A 16938-nucleotide genomic window follows, 5' to 3' on the forward strand; every position below is an offset into this window, starting at 1 on the left:
CAGGAGGCAATCACTTGCAGGAACGAAGCCGAACGCAAGCACCGCGCGCTCGAGGCCGAACACAGAAAGACACAAAGTGTACTCGATATGTTCAGATCGATGATGGATAAGCCCGATTTATAGGCAATCCAATAAAAAACGGGACACCCGGGTTTTTGACCATTCATCGAATATTTTGTTACCCAATGTTATCGCGCGCTGGCCATGACCATTCGCCGCTGGCACTCCGAGACCAGTGTGCAGGTCGATTGTGGAGACCGGAGAGCGACCGGTGGTCTTCACTCGGAGGCTGCCAAAGTGATCTGTTTTATTTCTTGTGGCTTTGCTTGACGCGAGCACAGCACATACTACATGTTCATGGAAACGGCTATATTGTCCCGTTTTTTTCTGAATAAAGTGTATAGGGGGTTGTTGTTGCGAGTTCTCAGCGAGGCTCTGAATACCCAAGATTGATCACCATGTAGTCGACGTGCGCCGAAGAGCACACGCACTGGGCTATCTTCCTCCCGAAGTGGCGATGGGTTCGGATACTGGAGAATCTTCAACCGACGCAGACTTGACGCACTTACCCACTTTCCATGACTTATGAGAGATGGTTGATCATCGACGGCGACGGAGAGACATTTATGTATTCAGAAATAAAGTAGCGCGGACCATGGGTCACGTAAAAGCAGTGTGGACCGCTTTTCGCGAGGGAGCCGTGACGGTCCGTATGGGGGGGGGCTCGCAAGATTGATGGTACTGGGGGGGGGTCGCAATTCTAATTCTCAGAGGCAAGACTGCACAAACGATCAACGGCGGCCGGAGTGGGCAAAGATATCAAGCTCGGGATACTCTTGCGGTCTCTCCGGAATAAGGGGCTTCACGGGAGCTGGAAGGTAGCCAAAGCGATAGAGGTACGTGAGGCATTTGATGAAAGTGATCTCAGCGGAGGGACCCGGGATCGGGAAGATCGAGCGAGTGTTGGTGTTGTCGACCTTGAAGGACATATCCATCATCGTGTTGAGCAGCGGGGTCATTCCCTTGGATTCTGGCGAAGGGTTGGCCTCGAGGCGGCCCTTGAACATCTCGCGGGTATCAAACCGAACCACCCAGCCCTTGGCGTTGAGGATTTCGAACAGCCTCTTCTCAGTCATGATACTGGACGAGGAGAGTGGATCAACATGGTGTGAGGCGCGAAGCGCGACGGTCAAGATGTCATCAGTGTGAATATGCGTGGCCACTCAGTTCCAGACCCGAGTGCATTTGGTCCACTCAGCCGCCCGTCTGCCTCGCAGGCTCACCTGTTTTCCGAGTCGCTGATGTGGAACACAAACTTGGAGATTGATTCATCCGAAGCCACAATCTCCGCGATGACTCTGGCCACATAGTCGACAGGATCAATCGGTATCATAACGGGAGAGGCATATGCCGGTGCAATTCCAAAATGCATGCATCCCTTGATGTATCGCCAGAAAAAGTCGTCGGTGTTGCACACTGGCAGAGGTGCGGTGTGGATTTAGTGTCGATGCAGCGGGGATTGAGAATACATGGGGGGGGGAATTGGACGATCGATAGATCGTCAATGGGTGAGTGTGCTCGGATGGATACGGATAAGGATGTCGCTGTCGCACCGCAATACAACGGGCCCATCCTACAGCCCCAGCAATCGTCAACCATCGACCTTGTCGCCGCGTCATCAAGTGACTCACCTCCATAGACAGTGTCGCCAGCAACCATCGATGGTCGGATGATTGTCGCCGGAACACCTCTCGATCGGGCATTGTAGATCAGCTGCTCAGCGACCCATTTGGTCTGCGCATAGCCGCTAGAAACGCTCCATGTCGGGTACATCCTTTCCTTGAGGGGCTCGGTGGCAGTTCTGGTCATCGGAATCACGCTAATGGTCGATATGAAGTGGAGAGGCTTCAGGTGGTGGGTTGTGGCCAGACGCAAAGCAGTCATTGTACCGAGGACATTGGGTTCCTTGAGCTTATCGTAGCTGTGGTTCCAATGGACCTGTGCGCCACAGTGCACAATCATGTCGGTTTCCTCGCACACCCGCTTCCACATTCCAGGCGAGAGCCCCCAGTTCTCCTTGCTCAGGTCGCCAGGAAGTCCCTCGAGCCGGGCGCTGATGTAGTACTTGGGATTGCCCTTCTGTCTGGCTGCCAAGATGAGGCGATATGCGCTCTCGAGAACTCGGCCGGCAGCGTCGAGCGGATGCGTCTCTCGGACGAGGCAGTAGATCCTGGCGTGGGGGAACTTTTCGGCAAGCTCGTAGACCAGGAACACACCAAGGAATCCTGTGGCGCCGGTGATGACGATGCCTCGAGGGTCCTTGGGATACACGAACGGAGGAAAGCCCTCGGCCGTCACGCTCGGATCGTCCAGACTCGCGACTTCTTGGTTGAAGTCGGTGGCGGGGGGCATCAGTGGCTGCTTCTCGTAGATGTCGGTGATCAGCTGGGCGATATCAAGCGGTGTTACGCCATTGGAGAGCAGAATCGCCGGCGAGAGTTGCACGTCAAACTCGTCCTTGAGGGCCATTGAAAAGCGAGCGGCGCTCATCGAATCAAAGCTGGCGCCGGCAATGTGGTAGTTGCGGCCACCGAGCATACTAGCTCCAAGGATATGGCTTCCGATGACTGCGACCTTGCTGGCGATGCGGGTGAGGGCCGATTGGTGGGTGATGATCTCGGGATAGACGACGCACCTGCCGTACATGTCGGCGTTCTCGGCCATGCGTTTGATTGTCTTGCGATCGCGTTTGCCGGTATCGGTCATAGGAATGAAGTCCATGATGAAGCAGTTGTGGATCGGGAATCTGGGGGCATTCATGGTAATGAAGAGCTCTTGGGTCATGAGAAGAGTGTCGATTGGGACAGGTCGCGGAGGATTCTTGTGTCTGGGGGTGTACATCATGATGATCCGCTTCTCGTACGTCTGGACAAACATGCATTCCGCAAAGTTATTTGGAAAGCGCTCGAGCACGAGTTTCTCGAGATAGTTCAGGTCGACATAGACGCCGTTGACCTTGATCTTTTGGTCATATCTGGCGGGTGAAGGGGGTGAGTGGCGGTTGTTGGGCGCAGAGCGTGAGAATCAGAAAGGCAGCGCGACCCCATAAAAGTCCGGCGCAACATCGCGGACGACTCGCCAGCCACCCATTCCCCATACGGGTGGCACCAGGACAGAGGGCATCAAAGCGTGCCCCTGTTCACATTCCAGGCCGACTTGCCAGCTCCGCACGTGTGCGGATACACTCACCTGCCGATGACGACAAACTCCTTATCGCTCTTCATCTCGACCCAGTCCATGGTGCAGACACGAGGCGAGCCATCGGACAGGAAGCCGAACGGGGCCAGCTTGTTATTCGGGTCGGAATTGATAAAGTCAGGGTGGTACCTGGCTGGATGGTGCTTGTCGGCGGCAAAGACAAGAATACCCTCATCGGACTTGCGTCGGTCAACGATATTGCCCTCTTCATCAAGGAGCAGGCATCGGATGCCAGGTTTGGTGACTTTGTAGATCAGCTTGGCCGGAGTAACGGGGTCATCAGCCGGGAGGCGAAAGTACGCCGCGGCTCCGATCAGGGCCATCTGTTGGGCAATACAAGCGCAGACTCATCAGCCAAATCCAGATCTTAGAGTGCGCATCGCGAGCAATCCCGTGCGCCAAACATACCTCACAGGAGGAGTAGATCGACTGGACCTCGGCGTTGGGGCAGAGCTTCTTGGCCTGGAAAATGACGGTTGGCGGAACCATCTCCAAGCCCAAAGAGGCTCTCCTGACATTCTTCCACCGGACAGCGGCGTTTTGGGAGACAGCGACACCCATCATCATCCTCATGAAAGCAGGTGGCTGATGGAGCAATAACGAGCGGCCGGGAGTCAGTTGTAAGTGGTTACATTAGCAGCACTCCCCTTGCCTCCTTACCGCCGGTAGTCTGATCCGTCTATATCGCTGTTCTTACCATGAAAGTAAACTGGAGGCCATCGTTCAACATACTGATGACGCTCTGCGCCTTATGGACTGGGTTCGGGGTTGGTGTTGGGAACCACAGAGATCCCCTGAGGTTCAAGCCGGCCAGGGCGTACCACAGAGTAGCCGCACAGGAAGGTGGCTGCACAATCATGGCAGATTAGCGCCGGTCAGGTATATCCAAATCAATGTGCATAGGAGAGAGGGAGAGCCGAGCGACTCGTACCTGGGTCAGGCCAACGCGGCTGTAAACGCTCATGATAGAGTCTCTGTCGGAGATGCAGTTGGTATGCGAGAACTTGAATCTAAAGCCGCCACACGACGTATCAGTATCGAGTTGGACGTAAGATAGGGCGTAGACGGGGTGCTTATTGATCCACTTACGACTCGGGAACGCCTGTCGAGTCCAGCGTTGTTATTATTGGCGGCAGAGTGAGTGGGTTTGTTGGCTCGTTGGCTCGTTGGCTGGCAGGCAGTGTCCACTCTCGTTGCTCCGAGACCAGGCGATGTGACCAACAAACCTGCTTGTCCGGAGGTGCAGATGTAGGCAACGAACTCGTCCAGGGGCCCACAGACCTCAAGGGACGGCGGAGGGATGGTATCCGATAGCAGAAGGGTAGCGCCATCGAGGAGCACAACGCCCTCGGTTCGTCCTGGCTTGGTGTGGTGGTAGAGGAGATACTTGACGCCATGCCTGCGGCGATCGGGTGTCAGCCCACCGAGGATGTGGACGGAGGGTCTGGGATTGTCCCTCACAGCTGCGTATCTGCCATGTGTGCACTCGGCCATCCAAACGAGACATACCTCGTAGCAAGCTCCTTTCGAACCGCTGGGGGAAGGTTCAGCGCAAAGTTGAGTGTTTTCCTGATGGAGACGAGCGAGTAAGCAGGCACGGCGATGAGCTGTTGAATTGGGCGCTGGCCGAGAGGTCGAACGGTCCACAGATCTCCTCCGTCTGACATCCTTTCGTCTCACATTCTTTGCCTATCATGGTGCCCCAAGGTCTCCCGAGCTGCTCGAGCTGAAAGATCGACAGATTCCCTCCCCCACCAGCAGGAGACACCGAGGGAGACAGACCGAGGCCAGAATCGATATCGCAGCGAGACCAGCGCTCGGGCACTCGATACGCCTGGCCTGGCACTGCTGCGGTCTGCAGAGAGCCACACTTACTTGCCGAGCATCCACAAAGCAAGCGAAAAGAAGAGCCAGTGGGCTTCCGTTTCGCAGAAGATGCCAACGACCTCGTGGTCGTCATCGTGCCAGCCAGGGAGCGTCTTGAGGCCTTCGCTGATCGAGTAGGCCCTCTGCCACACTTGGAGATAGCTGTAGCGTACCGAATCGCCGCTCTCGTAGGTGTTGATGCAGAGAGCATCGGGTTCGGTGCGGGCCATCTTGATGACGCACTCGACAGGGTGGGCCCACGGGTCATACGGATTGATGGAGGCAGGGAGGGAGGACTCGTTCCTGGGCGTGGTCGCCTCTCTGCGGGCCTCCGCTAGCCGAGCCTTGATGGCCACGACGTCGGGGGCATCGCCAAAGTTCTTCCACGGCGGGAAGTAGCGAAAGAGCGGTTTGAGGGACATCGCAGCGGCTTGGGAGAAGGAGCGTGCTGCCCGAGCAGCCGAGGGCCTCTAAATAGGGCCGCAACCGGCCCCGTCCTTGGCCTCGAGCGTGTTCCCCTTCCTCCTTCTCGTGAGCCTGGCCATGGGCCTCTCCGTGTGCCACAGGCCTTCGCTGTCAAGGCCGCGACCCACACAGACACTGCGGCACCCCTTGCTGCTGCTGGCCCTCGTGTCACCCGCAATGTGCTCTGGCGCGCACCAAAGCGGCCACCTGAGTAACCTGGACGCGCTGTATTCAAAGCTGCTGGCGGCCCACAGCCAGAGGAGGACGGGCCCAGACAGGAGACGCGAGGGGAAGGGAGCGACGAGAGGCCGGTGAAGGACGGAGAAGATGGGGACGGAGCTTTGGTGGCGGAATAGGGGCGGGGAGACGATCCACGATATTGTACGGACAGCGGGGTTCCGTTTGTTGCCGACTGAGGGGCTATCTCGCACAGGCCACGAGCCACAAGCCACGCAGCAGAGCGAGCGAGCGCACGCGGCCAGGGTGTTGGAGGGGGGGGAGTATTGGGCTACCGGCAGTTTGAGGATACCAATGAGGTACAGCTGAGGGGAAGACGGGCGAGGGATTGACTACACGGTCGATCAGGAGGCCTGGCCGATCTCGCGATCCAGGGGAACTCTAGAGCAACAAACACACAAAAAAATAAAGACAAGGACAGCGAATGATGGACGTTGGCGAGAGGGGAGCGACGGACGTTGGCGAGAGGGAGCGGGCACAAAGAGACTCAAATGAGAGGAGGAGCAGGCTCGCAGAGACAGGGAGACCTGGAGACTGCCGGATGCTGGGCCATATGGCAGCAGAATTGCCAGTGTCCGGCATCCGCGCGGCGAAACATGGTCAACGCGGTAAAGGTGCCAAGTCACGGCAGAAGGTTGGATGATATGAGGCTCTCTGACGACCAACCCGCTGATAGAATGGGGTTGTCGATGGGTCTGTCAGTGGGAATGGGAAGGTCGTGGGTGCTCCGATGGGATCTTGTCCGCCAAACAAGTGACGAGATCCGCGGCCTTTGGTCGTATTTCGGGTTGGACATAGTGAGATTTGGTGAGTACCCAGCGACGGCAGCAGCAACAACAGCAACAACAGCGACGACAGCAGCAACAACAGCAACAACAGCGACGACAGCGACTGCCATGCTCCCAATGCCCCCAGGCACGGCTTGGAGGAGCGCGCTACCCCAGTAGAGACTTACCATGGGCCGCCTCTGGCACATCTAGGCAACGGAGGGACTCAGCTTGTCGCACTCGACAATGCTGTGTCCAAAGTGGCCACAAATGTTGCAGTACTGCGATCGGGCCAGATCCGCTATCGACGAGGACTCCTGCTCTATCTGGACGACGCTCTCGGCGTCGCTCAAGGCATCTGCATTGTCGTCATTATCCGCGGACTCGGAGGTGATGCCACGCAGTCGCTCGAGCTCCCGGTTCAGCTGCTTGACGCTTGCCCGGGCTTCGGCGAGCTGTTCTTGCAGATCGCTCTCGTTGATGATGCGGATGTTCAGGCTGCCTTCGAGCTCCGAGATGGTTTCTTCCTTGGCGGCCAGTTGCAGCTCCAGGATCTCGATTGTGTTGAGTCGGCCGGTGAGATGCTGGATGTTTTGCTCCATGGCGGTGACCTTGTCCTGCGAGCGATATTGTCGCGACAGAGCCAAGCGGATTGGAACGAGTCCCATGAGTCTCTAGCGCAGACTGGCCTCAGGTGGCAGAGCACTTCCTCCAAAACCACAGTCGGCTGTGTACATACCTGCAGATCCTTGTTGCGCTCTTCGGACTTGGAGAGCTCTTTCTGGACAAGCCGGCCCTTGGCAGACTCGATGGCAGACTCGGCGTCCTTCTGCTTCCACTCCTTGATCTCGATGGTGAGGTGGTTGACTTGCGACTGCAGCTCCTCGACTCGGTGCTGATAGTTGTGGGTCAGCTTGATCTGGGACTCGAGATAGCGCGTTTGGTCGTCATACACTTGAATGCTGTGCTTGAGGGTGGCAATCTGGGCCGTGAGCTCTTGGTTTTCAGCCAGGACCGCTTGGAGCCGCTTTGAGGGATCCTCGGACAAGTCATTGGCCGGCAGGTCGCGGGCAGAAGCCTCGAGCAGGGCAATCTTGGCCTGCTGCTCTTCAATGGTGCGCTCGAGCGATGTGATTTTGGAGACAAGGTCCTCATCAGACGTGGCGGCGCCTCCGGCCTGCAGTTGCTGGGCGAGGGATTTCCACTCTTCCTCGCTTTCCTTGGCGTCCTGCAGGTTGCGGACAGCGACGGCATAGGCCTCCTGGAGGCTGAGCAGCTCGGCAGAGGCATCTTCGCCGTCAGCGTTGGGATGGGGGTGGCTGATGAGCTTTTGGAGCGTTTCTTGGAGCTCGGCAATGGTCTTTTCGTGCTCGTTGATGGTGCTTTGAAGCTGGAAAGTCAGAGCAGTCATGTCGGTGGAGGACTGGGGCTCAGAGAGCTGCTTCTGGAGTTCCTGGACTTCTGCGGCCTTTTCCTTGAGAGCGGTTGTCTTTTGCTCGAGGACGCTCTCGAGCTGGGTGATGATGCCTTCGAGCTGAGTGGCTTCCTGCTGGCGGGAGGTCTCGAGTCGCGAGATTTGGACCTTGAAGGTCGAGACGGTGTGCTCCTTGTCCTTGTGCGCCTCATTCACTTCTTTTCGCAGCTCCTCGATATCGTGGTCCTTCTCCCGGAGGCTCTCCTCAAGGTGCTTGACGATGGGATCGGCTTCGGATTCCTTGCTGAGGAGATCGAGCTGGGCCTCGAGAGATTGGATGCGGTTGTTGAAGTTGCGGGCATCAGCGTCTTTGAGCTCCGAAATATTAAGGATCTCGTCCTCCAGCGCCGTGATGGTCTTGCGAGCCGTGTTGATTTCCTGCAAAAGCTCGGCAGAAACGGCGCTATCCGAGACCACGTTCTGCTTCTGCAGGAAGTTGGTCATGAGCTTTTGGACGGTCGGGGAGACGTCGTCGCCTTGCTGGGCCTGGATCAGGGCACCTTCGAGCTCCTCGATTTCCTCCTTGTAGCGCAGCTCCAGCGACTCGATAAAGATGTCCTTTTCGGAGGCAGCCTCCTTCCACTTGGAGGCATAGTCCTCAAGCTCGATCTTTTGGTTCTCCAGCGCCTGGATCTCGGCCTTGGCCTCGTCAATGATCTCCTGGGCCTCCTTCAGACCCTCGGACAGAGTGATGATCCTGTGGACGACGAGCTCGTGAGTAGACGCAAAGACGGCTTGCTCCTGATCAGCAGCACGCTGGTGCGAGCGATGCAGCTTGCCCTCGTCCAACACTGAGCAGGCTTTGCACAACCAGGCAGAGCAAATACACGTACGACGACTCTGAGCTGCGCAGTCGCTCAAATACTTCGACCAACTCGCGGTGTTTCTGGACGGTCTCTTCTTGCGAGTTCCGCAGGCTGGCCTCCAGCTCGGCAATGACGGCCTGGCTCTCACGCTCGGCAGCCAACAGCGTGGCGGCGTCGTTCATGGAGGCGCTAGAGTGAGATCGCAGGACCTGCACCTCGCTCTCGGCCTCTGAGAGCTTGGAAGTGAGTTCCCGCTCGATTGCGAGTCGCTTTTGCTCGTGTCGGGCAGCCGACTCGGCAAGCTCCTGCTTGATGGCTTCGTAGTGGCCTTGGAGGGCTGCATATTCTTGTCGCAAAGTCTCGAGCTCCAGCTCAGTCTCGGATGGCTCGGCGTTCTCCTGTTAAGATGCGCGGCGCCCAAATCGCAACGCAGCCAGACACGACGCCAAAATTGCACACCGCAGTCCGACAGAGGCGAATGCACAATGCAGTAGATAATATGAGCCCAAGGGACATTAGTCGGTCAGTGGCGCGAGTAGAAAGCAGATATACAGCCGACTCGATGTCACCGCCAGTGCGACGTATCTATGGTCTTACAGGTCCATGGGACGTCCCACACACCTCAGACCACGAAAAGCAGCGAATCTGGCGGCACCGGAACGGTACTCACGTCGATGGATGTCAGAGCGTGAGGGACGAGGTCGACTTTCTTGGTCTTGAACTCGGACACCTTCTTGAAGATGGGGGAGGTCGGCGCCTTTTCCAAAGGCGAGAGGCTCTGGGGATTGGCCGTCTGGGTGGGCGAGCCAGCAGGGCTGGACGCCGAGGATGAAGGTGGGGTAACATGCTCCAAAGACAGGGTGGCAACGGTTGTCTTTGGGGCGGCGACTGCCGCGGGGGCCTCGGCCGGAGGTGCTTTGGCAGAGCCCGTGCGAGTGGCCACGGTTGGCTTTGCGGTTCTGGTTGCCGAGGGCCTGGAGGAGGCAGTCTTGGTGGTTGCCGTGGTTGCCGTGGTTGCCGTGGTTGCCGTGGTTGCCGTGGCTGTCGACTTGGAGGTGGCCGAGGGCCCGGTGCTGGGCGACCGGACCGGGGTCTTTCGGGCGGTGGTCGAAGAGGTAGTGGAAGTGGCGGCGGCAGCTGGCTTTGCCGTCGACGATGTGGTTGAGGTTCTGGAAGCGGGCTTGGCTGCAGTCGACGTTCTTGTGGTCGAGGTGGTTGCTCGGGTGGCTGCAGTTCGCTCGGTCGACAAAGTCGAAGGAGAAGTGGTCGTTCTGGCCAGAGTCGACGGCTTCTTGAGAGGCCGCTGGATCCACCAAGGACAAAGACGAGCCGATGGATGGTCAGCAGAACAGCAGGGCCGAGCGGCTCAGAAGCGATGGATTGGCGATGAAGATGGCCTACGGATCGCCGAGCCACCGACGCAGCAGCGCAGGGCCGCCAGCGCAACATGGCTGGGGAGCGACACCCAGCGCGAGTTGACGGGGAGCATGCGAGTACCTTTTCCGTCGCGACTGAGGACATATCGAGAGACGGGACCGGCGGCGTATGGGGGGGGTGATAGGAAACGGCTTGGGACGACGATGGTCTAACGCAAGCGTCGGAAGGACAAATGCCCAGAGGAGGACGGAGCAGGCGATGGCCAGAAGAAAAACATGCAGCCGCGCAAGACAATAACGCTGGAGGGGAGCGAGAGACAGACGAGATGTGAGCGGGGGACAGCGGTAAGCAGAGCACACACAGCAACAGTCGCCCAGCGAGAGCGCGCCGAGAAGGAGGGCTGGCTATGTTGCATGGCCGAGAATGGTCGGGTGGGCCCCAGGACAACAGGGCTGTGGCACACATCGCAAAGGGCTCGCGCGGGGGCGTCACACCAGCGGGTCCACTGGACAGAAGGGTGGCTGGATGCCTGATGCTTGCAGACTGGAATGACGCTCGCAGACTGGAATGATGCTCGCATGGCCGAGAGCGACAGAGCAATCGGGGCACACCAACTGGGCGCACCAACTGGGCATGCCAGCCGGGCATCCCGTCTCGGCTCTCCCGCTCTCCCATCCAGTCAACCGCATTCAAACATACACTCGCCCGCGTGCTCCATGTTCTGTGGTGCGTCGCGCGTCGCGCTGTCGCACACATGTCGCACAGCCCTGTCGGGTCACCTGTCCGGCCGAGATCAGTGTCACATGGGCTGCATGTGTGTGTACTGCCACTCACGTGCATCGCACGGGTGCTGTGCGACGCTGCGGCCCCGAAAAAAAGCGAAAAACTGGTCATTCGCGGCCAAGATCGTCTCCAGCCATCGCCCGCTCTCCATCTGCCCCCTCCCCGGCTCGATCGCCACCCACTCACACGATGATCATGCGCATCCCAACACGACCGGCCCACATCCGGCTCTTCTCGACTTCGTCGGCGGCTCGGTCGGCGGCTGGATCACGCATTGCTGGCCCAATCGCAACCGAAAGCCACTGGGTTCCTTCCAAGATCGTCGGCAACATGGATCAGGACGGACTCAGCCGCTTCGATCTCGATTTCACCGAAACCTGCGAGTGGACCAAGGAGCTGCTGCTCAAGATGAAGCACGACCACGCGCTGCTAAAGTCCTTCCACAAGGAGTACCGCCCGCGAAACCTCAAGGACGGGCAGGTCGTCTGTGTCGAGACCACCCATCGGTTCACCTACGATTTTTCGAAACCGCAGCCCAAAAACTCGGCCGTCTCGCTCCATGCCCGCGTCAGCGAGCTGGGTCTGTCACCAAAGGAGCACCACAAATTCCTGCTTCTTTCCGGATCAGACTACGATCCCTACACCGACGTCGTCACCCTGACCCGAACCGAGGAAGACTCGGCGTATGTCAGGAAGAACATTATTGCGGCACATGATATCCTGAAGCGGATGATTGAAGAGTCAAAGGTAGCGATCGGCTGTGATGCCAAATGCCCGAGACAGCGGGTGCGGTGCTTGCCCCCGACACGATGGGTCCGAATCTGTCGAATGGGCAACAGCTGCCAAGTCACCATGTGAAGGAGTGTGTGCAGGCGATCTTGCGAACGAGGCCGCGAATACGATCAAAGACGGAAACACAGTGCTGATCTGCTTCCCATTTTTCTTACATCTTTCCAGAATGCCCAGGATACGATGGAGGGAGTTCCGCTTGACTTCCGCCACATCAAGCCGAAGCGAATCGGGCTCGAGTTTCCCAAGGAGTGGCTCAAGCCTGCAAACTCTGAGGCTGCGGCGCCTGCAGAACCCAAGGCGTAGAGCCGATCAGTGGACGATAGCATGTTATGGAAATACACAGACAGTCATCACCAGTCGGCAGCGCATATGTGATGAGTCGGTACTGGGTGTCTTGATTATCGCATGGCGCGCGATCAGCCCCGTCTTTCGCGGATACTGCTCTGACCCGAGCATTGTTGCATCAGGGCAGTTTCCCGCTTCGGAACAGACAATCAGTGTCTCTCACGGCCTCGCATCCTCGTTGCCGATCGGGCCTGCGGAACCTTTCATGTGCTCATGCTGCCGACACTCGCCATGGACATGATGGGCCTTCCCGCGCACTTTCCTCATGCCCAGCGCGCCTGTTCCCGCCCGAGCGCTGGGCCGTCTGTCTGGCAGGTGTAAATCCCGGTCCTTTCCACAGCAATATTGCAGAACAGCTACCCCGCGCTTGCTGCGGACGTTTCGTAGATCAAAGCCCATCGAAGCTGACCTCTCGTTGATCAGAGGTCGTTGAATTTGCTCGTGCGCTCGATTCACACCACCGCCGTCAAGCCATGCACGGCTCCTACCGGAATATCCATCCTGGCGCCATCAACACGAGTTGCTGCGATGACTTACCGGGCCGGAGTGCCGCAGAAGTTGGGCTGGAGCGGCGCTCCTGTGCATCTACTGAGTCCAGCGAGAATGCCAGTCCAAATGCACCCACGGGCCTATGGCTGGCGAGTCGCTTCGGCACCCACCAGCCAATTCTAAGCACCTGCAGCAGCGGAGAATCCTCGTCGGCCACCCAGACCGCCGAGGTTGATCCTATCCTTCCCAAGGGCGGCGGCATGTCTGGTCCGCGGCGTCCGTTGCTCAAGGGCCAGCGTCCTCGGTTTATCAAATTCGGTGCTGTGCGGACTCTCCGGCATCTTGGCCATTTCACGACACAGTCATTGCGGAGCCGCTTCTTTTTCTGCGTGGGCGCATCCTCGTCCTGTCTATTGGTTTTCTCGCTCACCTTCATATTAGCCCTACTCACGATCACACCGCTGGTGTACCTGTCGATTGGCGAATTCAACGACGGAGAAAACGATCTGATTGTCTCGCAGACAGGAGACAATCGCATCAACTACACGCTGCTGTCGTCGCTGCTGCTGCAGTTCGGCAGCGAGTACTCATATTCCACGCCGCGATACCACGACATCCAGTTTCAGGTCTACTACGCCCCATCGTGCGGGCTGCCGTCTCCGCCCAGCGGGCCCTCCAAGCAGTTTTCGCAGTGCGTCTTGGAATCCGACAGCTGCCTTGGGCAGCAATGCACGAGTCCGGTATGGGTCCACTCATTCATCCTGGACTCGGACCGCGAGAAGGACCTTGGGATCGGCCGCACCTGGGCCCTTGGTGCTCTGCAGAAGAACCAGGTCTACATCGGAGCCCGGCTCGCCCAGCGCTACGGTGCATCCGTCGGCGATACGCTCTATGTGGCTCTGGACTACCGCACCCTCTTTCCCGTCCTCATGACCAGGGTTACCAGCCAGCTGCAGCACCCGCTCAATCAGACGGCCCTCGACCAGCTTTCGTCGCGACAAGTTCTGAATGTTCCGTTTGTGATATCTGCCATATACGACGAAGATGCAAGCAGCAAGATTGGCCGCTGGCCGCCAAAGGAATTCATGATGATCATGGAGCTGTCGCCGTTCATGGACTCGATCGTGCCGTATCTGCCGGCAAGTCTTCCCGCAGCGTTCACCCAGCAGTTTCGGCAAGCAGCACTGCTTCGGACCCAGTACGAGCAGATCACCAATGTGATCTTCTCATGCGCAATCCCCCGAGTGAGCTGCTATGAAAGCGCCGACTTTTACAACATCGCCCAGGACCTGGTCTCGTGGGCCTCCAGCTTGAGCTTCATCATCAATGCGACCCTCCAGCTTCAGTACGACTACCAGCTCCACCTGCTTACTCCGCTGCACAACGCATCGATGCTGTCCGGCTATCTGCAGCTGTTCTTCACCTTCATCCTGGTGTTACTTGTGGCTCTGGCCTTCTTCTTGCTCAACACCAACCTGGCATATCAAGTTGAAGCACGCACGTTCCACTCGGCTGTTCTGCGTCTCATGGGCATGGGACGATCGGGGCTGGTGTCGATGACGCTGGTGAGTATGGGCTGTAGTCTGGTAGAGAGTGGTGGTTGCGGCGTTTGAGACAGCGGCTGACGTCTGTGCCTCCTACTCTCTCACTCCGATGTGCCGTCCTGGATCCGCCTTCCCGATTTCTGCCGTTGGCTGCCATCGCCTCAAGACAGGCTCGCTTTCTGCCGCTTTGCCCGGCTGGATTCTCGGGATGCTCGTGTCCCAGGCTGTCTACATGTGTGGCCGTGTGGCCATGAACTCATTCATCGGCATCAATCCCCCAGTTGTCCTGCCGACAGAGTGTATCCTGCTTGGAACATGCGCTGGACTGGTCATGCCTGTGTTGGCTGCTCTCGCGCCAACCGCCCGAGCTTGGAGCCAGACCATCGTCGGAAGTCTATACATCTCACGATTCAGAATCAGCAGCATGTCAAAGCGATCGAGATCAAGCCACGGCCACAGCTCGCTGCTACGCACCAATACCATTCTGGCCACCCTCATCAGCATAACGTGCTTCATGGTCTACATCTACCTCCCAATGTCGTTTGCTCAAAATGACACCAACACAACGACCTTGATCATGTGGGCGCTGATGCTCGCTGTTCTGGCCGGGCTCTTGGCTCTGTCTTTGAACGTCCAGATCGTCTTGGAGTCGCTCATCTTGCACCTCGTCATGCTCTTTGCCTTTGCCGAGACCCGAATCGTGCGACAAATCGCCCAGAAGAACTTGCTGGCGCATCGGTCCGAGCACAGGTCAACCTCCCTCACGCTGTCGTTTGCTCTGAGCTTCATTATCTTTCTCCTCATGAGCTTCCAGGTCCAGATCACCATGATGGAGACCAGGTTTGTCCACATTCACGACCTGCATGTTGAAGCATTGCAGTAGCGCTTGATGGGACGGGTATCATTCCAGCGGATGGCATGGGAGCACGGCGCTGCTGAGGCCAGCGAAACGCCCATATAGTGCTATTGGGAGGCCCCTCTGCTCTCGAACTACCCGGCCTGACTGTCTCTCGAATTGGCCACCCAGTCCTGTCCAGAAATACGGTGCTCCGCTCTCGGTCTTGTTCGATCCGCCTGTCCACCTCGGCGACCTCGAGGCCCTCGACGCCTTCTCCACCAGCAACGGCAAGGCTCTGTTCGAGGTTGCTTACCAAACAGCGCCGCTGGACACTCTCGTTCCCATGACACTGATTCAGAACCCCGGCGGCGTCGTGGCGATGCCGGTGTCCGTTCAAGGCATCTCCGCCGGCTTTCTCACGATCGGAGAGCCGTCTGTGCTCGAGTTTGGCCAAGTTCGTGATGGTCGGTCGGTCGACCAGATTGGAGGCATGCTCGGGTCGTCCGGACTGCCCTTCATGCCGTGCGTTCTGAGCTCATTCCTCAGCGACTCGCTCAGGTGCACGGCCGGCGAAGAGGACCGCCCATGTGCGCTGTTGTCGCTCAACGGAAGCTCGACCAAGATCGCGCTCTCACCAGTGGCCTTTCTAGACAGCGGGTATTGCGGCTCCTTCACAAAGTACCCGACCAGCAACCCAACTTCTGTGTTTGTGTCGATGGCGAGTTTCTTGAATCTCAGCAGAGGCCGAGTTGGATCGCTCGAGCAAATGTCGATCCAAACTGCCCTCATCCGGCCCACCGATCTATCATCATCAACCAGCATCCGTCAATCGCTCTCAAGCTATCTTCCCTCGGGTGGGTCTGGAGCTACGATCGTGGATCTTCAGGACGAAGTGTCGACCTTGGAGACGGCCAAGACCATCCTGGACATCCTATTTTACTCGATCGCCGGCATCGTGGTGTTGATGGCCATGTTCAGCCTCAACACGGCCATGTGGGCCTCGGTCCAGAACCAGTCGAAAGAGATTGCCGTGCTGATGGCCATCGGACTCGGAAAGTGGGCTCTGACCCGGATCTACTTTTACGAAGGGTACACCGTTGTCCTGGCAGCAATCTTTTCGGGAGTAAGCTTCAGTGAGCCTGCATTCCGTCTTCGGGCCCTGCATGATTCGCGATTGCACGCCAATGACCTCGCCAGCCGCTCTTCCTTGGATCGATTGTTCATTCTACTTCTGCCCCCCCCCCAACCCTCTGTTTCGTTTGCTTCTCGTCCTGTCCAGACCGCACTTGGCACATGCGTCGGCTATGGCATCGTCGGGTCGTGGTCGACCATCACCGGGACGCATATCTTGGTTCCATTCCCGTTCTGGATTGTTCTTGTGGCCCTCGGCGTTGCCCTCGTCTTTGTGATGGCATCGATAGCTTCGCCTATCTACCGGATTATCTGGCGGAGCCAGATCGTACACAACCTCCGCTAAGGATACCAGCCCGGCTCGAAGGAAGGCGAGCGACAAGGCGGTGAGATGAGGTGAGGCGAGGTGAGCAAGTGATTGTGGGGGTCGAGCAAATGGCCCAACTTTCTCAGGAGGTTGTGGGATTCTGCAGTTTCAATCGCATTCCCAACGGCTGAAGCCGAAATCTCTCTTTGCGCCTCCATTTACTCCTCCCAGTTACTCTTCCATCAGCACCGAGAATCAGTCAACCAAAGCTATGGGACGCACCATCTCTTTTAGCCACAAATGTTTTGTAGTTGCGGAAAATCGGATACTCGGTTGGGGCGACCAAGTTGCAAAATCCTTTCGTTGGTGTCCGTCCCAGGATATCTCATCGGCCGTCACAACAGTGCGCGCAGTGATCGACAGTAATCAGCACATACACAGCTCCATGCAATCCACAAG

General features: G+C 57.8%; 4 protein-coding genes across 4 annotated transcripts; 2 read left to right on the forward strand and 2 right to left on the reverse strand.

The window, feature by feature from the left end:
- Nucleotides 1-610: 610 nt before the first annotated feature.
- Nucleotides 611-5549, reverse strand: BJ171DRAFT_568881 (male sterility protein-domain-containing protein; the record flags this gene model as incomplete). The annotated part of the gene is made up of 11 exons (XM_053113538.1): nt 611-1140; nt 1284-1476; nt 1692-3034; nt 3250-3581; nt 3667-3843; nt 3956-4105; nt 4190-4268; nt 4348-4360; nt 4485-4657; nt 4768-4827; nt 5134-5549. The coding sequence occupies 11 exons, from the start codon at nt 5544-5546 to the stop codon at nt 792-794; spliced, it is 3282 nt and encodes a 1093-aa protein (XP_052965529.1). The 3' UTR covers nt 611-791.
- Nucleotides 5550-6512: 963 nt separating this feature from the next.
- Nucleotides 6513-10498, reverse strand: BJ171DRAFT_144167 (uncharacterized protein). Its single transcript, XM_053105722.1, has 6 exons — nt 10371-10498; nt 9544-10176; nt 8901-9271; nt 7333-8764; nt 6782-7210; nt 6513-6596 (listed from the first exon to the last, which is right to left on the reverse strand). The coding sequence occupies exons 1-5, from the start codon at nt 10392-10394 to the stop codon at nt 6803-6805; spliced, it is 2868 nt and encodes a 955-aa protein (XP_052965530.1). The 5' UTR covers nt 10395-10498; the 3' UTR covers nt 6513-6596; nt 6782-6802.
- A 669-nt stretch (nt 10499-11167) lies between these two features.
- On the forward strand, nt 11168-12178 carry BJ171DRAFT_443356 (mitochondrial ribosomal subunit protein-domain-containing protein). Its single transcript, XM_053108116.1, has 2 exons — nt 11168-11780; nt 11991-12178. The coding sequence occupies exons 1-2, from the start codon at nt 11223-11225 to the stop codon at nt 12126-12128; spliced, it is 696 nt and encodes a 231-aa protein (XP_052965531.1). The 5' UTR covers nt 11168-11222; the 3' UTR covers nt 12129-12178.
- A 465-nt stretch (nt 12179-12643) lies between these two features.
- BJ171DRAFT_623715 (uncharacterized protein) lies at nt 12644-16518 on the forward strand (the record flags this gene model as incomplete). The annotated part of the gene is made up of 4 exons (XM_053115466.1): nt 12644-14224; nt 14370-15043; nt 15231-16164; nt 16321-16518. The coding sequence occupies 4 exons, from the start codon at nt 12644-12646 to the stop codon at nt 16516-16518; spliced, it is 3387 nt and encodes a 1128-aa protein (XP_052965532.1).
- Between the last annotated feature and the right edge of the window lie 420 nt (nt 16519-16938).

This window comes from Polychytrium aggregatum, assembly GCF_025602895.1.
Source record: "Polychytrium aggregatum strain JEL109 chromosome Unknown BJ171scaffold_24, whole genome shotgun sequence".
Classification (NCBI taxonomy): domain Eukaryota; kingdom Fungi; phylum Chytridiomycota; class Chytridiomycetes; order Polychytriales; genus Polychytrium; species Polychytrium aggregatum.

Coding starts and splice junctions, on each gene's coding strand:
- BJ171DRAFT_443356 (XM_053108116.1), top strand. CDS start 11,223: ATGATCATGCGCATCCCAACACGACCGGCCCACATCCGGCTCTTCTCG. Junction 11,781..11,990: donor GGATGATTGAAGAGTCAAAG/GTAGCGATCGGC, acceptor ACATCTTTCCAG/AATGCCCAGGATACGATGGA.
- BJ171DRAFT_144167 (XM_053105722.1), bottom strand. CDS start 10,394: ATGTCCTCAGTCGCGACGGAAAAG. Junction 8,765..8,900: donor CTGCGCAGCTCAGAGTCGTC/GTACGTGTATTT, acceptor CGTCGTCCACAG/GATCATCACTCTGTCCGAGG. Junction 7,211..7,332: donor AGCGCAACAAGGATCTGCAG/GTATGTACACAG, acceptor TATCGCTCGCAG/GACAAGGTCACCGCCATGGA.